Source organism: Fusarium keratoplasticum, chromosome 3 (genome assembly GCF_025433545.1).
Source record: "Fusarium keratoplasticum isolate Fu6.1 chromosome 3, whole genome shotgun sequence".
Taxonomy (NCBI): domain Eukaryota; kingdom Fungi; phylum Ascomycota; class Sordariomycetes; order Hypocreales; family Nectriaceae; genus Fusarium; species Fusarium keratoplasticum.
In genome coordinates, this window is record NC_070531.1 from 4,898,512 (window position 1) to 4,905,456 (window position 6,945).

Below are 6,945 nucleotides of genomic sequence, written 5' to 3' on the forward strand. Positions count from 1 at the left end.
TGACTCCTCTTCCGTTCTCACAGTCAAAGAGAGTTTGTGTATAGATCCATTTCTATCTAGGCGTAGGTGAGTCTACCATGTTCCTAATTCCAGGCCGCCTTACTCTTCCTCTTGATACCATATTCATCAAATTCCCCAACAACCATTGCCTTGGGTTCTCGCTTGCTATCTGTGATCTCCTCCCACCTCATGCATAGCTCCTCCGAGACCTTGTGGAAGTCATCCAACAGGCCCTCTCGCTCAATCTCCTCCCATATGCGATAGCCACGGGCCGCATCTTGCCCCGCCGTCTTCAACACACATTGATCCTCCTGGAAGATCATGAACCGGCCATTCCTGTCGAATCTCTCCCAAGGCTCCTGTCCGTTTGCAAACTTCAGCCACATACTTGACATATTGGCCGAGATTTCGCGATGTGAAGGTGGAAGGTGCTCTCGGAGCAATGACCAGACATATACATTGTCCAGGGAGTGGTGTGCCAGTCCAGACCAGTCATTGTCGAAAGGAGACGGCACATCAAAATGGTAGGCGTAAACAGCTGAGAACGAGCGGATGAGGGTCCAGTTCACAGCCGTGTATAGACCGTCGGTCGTAAACTTTTCAACTTTCCAAAAGCTGTCATCGCGATCATCAGCCGGGTTGATGTTATAGAGTGATATGAGCTTCTCAGCTTTGGATTCCGAGCCGAGGAAGGATTTGATCCTGTCAACCAAGGTCGGTGCATCCATAGACCGAAAGCTCTTGTTCCAAATGACACACTCATTGGCAACGTCGCCAATCATGATCCTAGTGCACCATGATGGTGGCTTAAAGTTTGCGTAGTCGCTGTACTTTGGCATCGACTGTCCAATAAGATATCCATCGTCGCAAGGGCTGAAGGTGATGACTGGTATCACGCATACCGGCACCATAGCAGCGGTCAGTTTGTCCTCATCGACGTCAATAAGGCGCTGAAGACGTTCCCGTGCCGGCAGATCCATTGGAATCTCAAGAGCAGACAGGAGTTTTTCGTATATGCCTTGGTATTCCTCCACAGAAAGGACTCCGCACAAAGGGAGGAGTCCCGACTGGATTATGGTGGACGAGAATAAGGGTTCATCTCGAAGCAGATGGACATTAGCAGAGACTGATTGGTACAAGTCAGCTTGCCAATCAAGGAAAATTTCAGCCAAGAACTACTTACCGCCCCCGGCACTCTGGCCGAACAGCGTAACTCGGTTTGGATCCCCGCCAAAGGCAGCAATGTGCCGTTGAACCCAACGAAGAGCTTGCACTTGGTCCCAAAGTCCATAATTTCCAACGCCTTCCTCCCCGAATTCGAGGTTATACTCGCGAATCTCCTTACTGGCCAAGAAGCCAAAGACTCCAAGACGAAAGTTGACAGAGATGATGATGGTCGGTTTGTTGATTTGGCTGGATATGTCGGCCAAGGCGCGACCATCATAGATCGCTGCTCCACCAGCGGCATACACGAATGCACCGCCGTGCATAAAGACCATGACAGGATACAGAGGTTGACTCGCAAAAGCCAAGGGCTTGTTGGGGACGGAAATATTAAGACTCAGGCAGTCTGTCGAGCTGGTGCTGGGGTTGTCGACCCAAGGCCTCTCAGGGCTTGGGATAGGGTAGAAATCTCGAGGTGGCTGACAAGGAAAAGGTCTGTTGCAGAACTTTGTTAAACAACTTCTCAATCATACAACAGAGTCTATCAACTCGGAACTCTTCATACCCTAGCTTGGTGCCGTCCCATCTCTTCTCAGGCCAAGGGCCTTCTATCGGCTGTGAGCGCCGAAAACGTCCGGGGATGGTCGCATAAGGGACACCCATGTACTGGCACACTTTGCCATCAAAGCACAAGCCAGAGAGATTGCCCAGACCAGGGACCTGGAGTTCAATGGGGCTCCACTCCTTTGGATTCATCTTGGACGAGATTCAGGCCGTGAATAGGGAAGAAACGGGGGTAACTAGAAATGCAATTATGACGTCATTCAGCGAAAGAGTAGACGTTGGTTAACGCAGAACAAGTCCACGATCAGAATCCATCGATCAGCTTTAGTTATACCTGCACATCGACTCGTTGCTTACCAAGTTACCGAAAGGAAGATTGTCGTGAAATACGCAAGACCGTGATGTTTTGCCTAATCCGGCAATCGATACGGCGCCCCAAGCTAGCCAGATAACTAAACTCTTGCAGGGATGGCCATATCTCCCATTGTCCAATCATGATTCTGATGATATCTACCCTGGTATCTGGCGGACATGCCCCCAAGTTACCCCGCAAAGAGTGGTGGCCCAGCCGGCTCAATCCCCGGGTCGTCTCCGCCTTCATCTTGCCTCATCGTCAAGTTCCCAACTTCAACCATGCTCATACGTCCTGAACGAGGATACTCGCGCAGAATGGAAAGTTCCAGCACGCCATCCGCCACAACATCTACGAGAGGAAGGGGATCGGGCAAATCTCGCACCTCTAAAGGATATTCACACAATGGGTGCTCAAGATGCAAAGGGCAACGGGCAAGTCCTCTCTGGCTTGGCACACTGAACTAAGTATGCTTGACTAACTCGATCCTCTGCAGACAAGATGTGACGAGCAGAAGCCCTCGTGCGGTCGTTGCACCCGTGCCGGCGTCAAGTGCACTGGCTATGGCCCACAGTTTCGGTGGTCAACCAAGTATGAGGTCTTCCGGCAGGACGCGCCGAAGAAGCCGAAACGACGTGAAACACCCAAGCGTCAAGACCAAGAGACCTCTGGCCCCAAGAGTGCATCCGAGAACAACCGGTCTCTCGTCCCATCACCGCGGTTGGACTTGCAAGAGCAGAATCCGACTCTCAGCCAAACGGATGAGAGACAAGATGGGCTTTGCGAGCCTCTCTTTGAGAGCATCTTACTGGACCTTCCAGGAGTCACTGACCTTCCTGACTTCTTCGATGAAAACCCACCGTCGGATAGTCTGGGCACGGCCTTCTTTCTTCAGGGCTTTGGTCAGAGCTCACTGGATCTTGGTCAAGGAGAAGCATTGATCAAGGACGTTCCAGATGTCACCAATGATCAGTGCATCTTTTATCCCGCCACTGCACTTCCTCCATCACCTTCATTCCCAATATCTCCAACCTCACCTCAGCCTCACAAAGCTGCTATTGAAGAAAGCACGCAAAACCCGCCGCTTGGCACATCCGTTGTGTCCTACTCCAAAGCCAGTGGACACAACATGGGCACTGTCTCTCCCGCAAGGCCGCTCAATGATCCAGCCTCGATTCTTGTTGAGTTCTACTTCAAAGAGACTGCACAGCTCTTCTCTTGTTACGATAGCTCGATGAATCCTTTCAGAACAACAGTATCTCGCCTATGGAACTCTTCCCCATTACTATACAAAACCCTCTCGTCCATGGCTGCAGCGAGTCTTGTGAATGACTTTCCGCAGCTTACCGCCCTTGGGAAGCAGCTCAGGAAAGAAGCCATAGAGATGCTGGATAAAGGGTCCGGGCCGGATCAGGACTTGCTGCTCGCGATGCTCATGCTCGGTGGTTCAGCAAGCTGGCACAACCCTCGTGATCTTGGACTACCCTTCTTTAACCGGGCTCGAAGGAAGCTGGCATCAATGTCAACGGTAGTGTCCGAGCGACATGACGTTGACTATCACTTCTTCCACCAGTCGATGACTTATTGGGAGATGCTGCTCTCGTACGTAGCAGAGAATGACGAACTTGATGCCTCGATAGATGAGCTCACTTTCTCACAAGGCTGCACGACGCTGCACTTTGTGCCTCATCCATGGACTGGGTTCGCACGAGATACTCAACACGCGGTGCAAAAGGTCGGCAGACTTATCCGGAAACAAAGAAAGATGGCCTTTTCGCATCGATTTACGTCCCTTTCCCACATCAAGCAACTCGAGAAGGACTTGGCCGCGGCTAGTGAGCTTGAGCAGTATCTTTGCAGCCTGTCGCATCCTGTGGAAACCACAGTCCTCGACACCGAGGACAGGAACACTCCAGTGTGGCATTTGCTGACTCTGGCTGAAGCCTACCGGTCGACTGGATTGATCCAGTTGTACCATACTTTCCTGATCTCCTTGATCACCGACTGGTACGAGAGGGTTTGTTGAATCCGGATCTCAACGACGACCATGGGCCTGACTCTACTTCCCCTTCCTGCCAACTGCGCAAAGATTGGCTTACTTCATACGCTGTGCAAGCTCTGAATCTCATGAAGTCGATCCCTCTAGAGTCAGGAACAAGAGACTTCCAACCTTTCATCCTTGTATCCTTGTCAAGCGAGCTCCGGATGTCACCACCGCCTGTGGACACTCATGATAGCGGACCGGGGGCTTGCATTGCCGATCAGATGGCAGGCTTCACTTCGAAAACCATTGAGGTTTCGAGGATGCGTCATTTCATCAAGAGTCGGCTCAATTCGTTTCTCCACACGCTCCCTCCAAGACCGATCCATGTGTGCCTCGATATTGTTAATGAGACATGGAGGCTTATGGATGAGAGGGCTCGCCTTGTCTCTGTAACAGGGAGTAAAAGTGGCACTTTCGAGAGTTGTGAAGATGTCTACTGGATGGATGTTATGATTCAGAACAGGTGGGAGACTACAATGGCGTAGAATTTCTGGGCTATTAGCCGACGGCTGTACATGATGCGCGGAACAAGCTCTAATTTGGCTATTCATCTACAGAATGGAATGAGTGTGGATATTTATATGTACATGTATTGCCATACCTCTAGGTGTGTTCTGTGGTCAATGTACAGATCATTACCAGAGGGGTGGGGTCATGAAACAGAAGAGAAAGGTTAGAGAGAAGAAGCAGTCATGAGTGACATGTTGCTGAGTGATCGAGAACATGTCCCTCCGACTATCTATCGGCTGAGCCGGCACAAGACTCTCTTATGCACGGGGCTTGACGTTCTGAGTAGTGGAGAAGAGGTCATCGGGATCAACCGCGGCCTTGATCTTCTCGAGTCTGAGAAGGTTGGATCCCCAATACTTTTCCTGAGCCTTGCCGCCCAGGCGCAAATTGGGAACACCCGCGTAATGCAGGTAATTGGCTGGCTTGTTGTTCTGGAGCGCAAGAATTGCATCATCGATGAACTTCTTGGTCTTCTCGCCTGTTTCCTGTGCCGTGGTGGCGTAGGCCGACACGAAGTAACGGAGGTCGCGGTGGGGAAAAGGGGTAGCACCCGTGGCCACATCGTTGACCTCACCGCCGTATCAATCAAAGAGGTATGACCAATGGTTGGCTCCAGAGTCGGTGGTCTGCACAAATTCGACAAACTTCTCGACGGCGGAGTCCGATGGCACATTTCTACCGCTAACAGCGAGATCCTTTGCGTAGGAGTAAGCCTGGCCTGGAACGCTGGTAGCACCCCGGAAGAGGCCGCTCATGTAGTTGATCCAAGAGATACCGCCGCGGACGGTCTTTTCAGCGCCCGATGGGAAGTGTTTGCCCAAGCTGAGGGCATCAAAGTCCTTATTAGGGCCCAGAAAGACACCGCTGACGTAAAAGCTGTTCTTGGCAAGATTGCCGGATCCGCCCAGCTTTCGAGACGTGCTCTCATCCGACGCCAGCTTGTTAAATGCCTTCATAGCGCGAGTGAGGAGGGCCTTGTCGGTGGTCGAATAGTTATAGCTGAAAGTGGTGAGCTCCTTGACCATGGGCTTCGTCTGAAACTTGAACTCGGTTGCGATGCCGAAACTGGCGCCAGCACCGGTCATGGCCCAGAATAGGTCTGGGTTACTGTGCTTGGTGGCGCGAGTGACGGTGCCGTTGGCAAGAACAACCTCAACCTCTTGCATGACATCGATGGAAAGGCCATTCTCGCGAGAGGTATAGCCGATGCCGCCGACCGCGATGAGACCGCCGACGCCAACAGTCGGAGAAGACCCATGGGGCATGAAGCGTCCAGCATTGTTGAGGCCTTCGACGAGGTCTTTGAGCAAGTTGCCAGGCCCGACGGTTGCGATGCCCGTAGTTTTGTCTACACCGAGGTGATTGAAGTGCTTCAAGTCGACAACGACAGCATCGTCGGCGCCTCCCAAGCCTAGGAGAAGAAAGTTATTTGTTAACAACAACCAATCCTCGGATGTCTTTGTCATATACAATACACTTACACTTGTTGATAAAGTCTCTGCCACCGCTTCGGGGCTGGACCTTGCGCTTGTGCTTCACAGCACAAGCTAGCGCCTCAGAGATCTCATCTTTTGTCTTGGGATACAGGACCGCAAACGGCTTGTACTGCAGGTTGAGGTTGCGATGGTTGACATCTTTTGAGATGAAATCCGGCTCGTCTTGGAACTGCGCCCTCGCCGCGTCTCCCCCGACGGCACTGGAGAGATAAGACCGGAGGTCTTGACGAGCGAGAGGGGCGAGCAGAGTTGCGCTACCCCCTGTGGTCGCTGCAGCCAGGAGGATAAGCTCGATAAGGCTTGAAGATGGGAGCATTGTTGGAGCAAAACCAGATGCAGATGAGTAGATTGTGTTGAAAGTCTGATGATGAGGAATGCAATAGGAAACTTGGTGCTATTTCCTACTTTATATACTCATTTTCTCCAAGACGCTAAGGTCGACGCGGACGAAATCGAGTGTCTTTATTCTTCCCGTGAAGCCCGACGGGCCGAGACGCCTCACCTAATGAGTTCTATTCTCTAAAAGCCGTGATACTTCAATACTTTAGGACCTCACAGTGGATTTCTATACCCTTGCTTGTGTTCGCTTATTGGTTCTTTGGAGACTTTAACGATTTGGCGAGTGTATAAAAACTAACCTTCAGGTCCCAATGTGTGTTGCTGTTGTTTAGTCTCGCTTGAGCCAAGACTAGGATGATACCAGATTCTTCCGCAGCTCGCCTGATCGGATTCCGTAATAATGTCCGAGCTGCCGTCTAGTTGCCGTGTATCCATTCCTGGCATTTCACATCATGGCCTAGGGCTCGCCGCTGCTA

At 51.5% G+C, this 6,945-nt stretch overlaps 3 protein-coding genes across 3 annotated transcripts; 1 reads left to right on the forward strand and 2 right to left on the reverse strand.

Moving 5' to 3' along the window:
* Window positions 1-83: 83 nt before the first annotated feature.
* NCS57_00481900 (Carboxylic ester hydrolase) lies at window positions 84-1,920 on the reverse strand (the record flags this gene model as incomplete). Its single annotated transcript, XM_053054767.1, has 3 exons — window positions 84-1,126; window positions 1,184-1,659; window positions 1,730-1,920. The coding sequence occupies 3 exons, from the start codon at window positions 1,918-1,920 to the stop codon at window positions 84-86; spliced, it is 1,710 nt and encodes a 569-aa protein (XP_052916927.1).
* Window positions 1,921-2,485: 565 nt separating this feature from the next.
* NCS57_00482000 (Zn(2)-C6 fungal-type domain-containing protein) lies at window positions 2,486-4,106 on the forward strand (the record flags this gene model as incomplete). The annotated part of the gene is made up of 2 exons (XM_053054768.1): window positions 2,486-2,518; window positions 2,577-4,106. The coding sequence occupies 2 exons, from the start codon at window positions 2,486-2,488 to the stop codon at window positions 4,104-4,106; spliced, it is 1,563 nt and encodes a 520-aa protein (XP_052916928.1).
* Window positions 4,107-4,891: 785 nt separating this feature from the next.
* NCS57_00482100 (FAD-binding PCMH-type domain-containing protein) lies at window positions 4,892-6,446 on the reverse strand (the record flags this gene model as incomplete). Its single annotated transcript, XM_053054769.1, has 3 exons — window positions 4,892-5,203; window positions 5,267-6,045; window positions 6,116-6,446. The coding sequence occupies 3 exons, from the start codon at window positions 6,444-6,446 to the stop codon at window positions 4,892-4,894; spliced, it is 1,422 nt and encodes a 473-aa protein (XP_052916929.1).
* Between the last annotated feature and the right edge of the window lie 499 nt (window positions 6,447-6,945).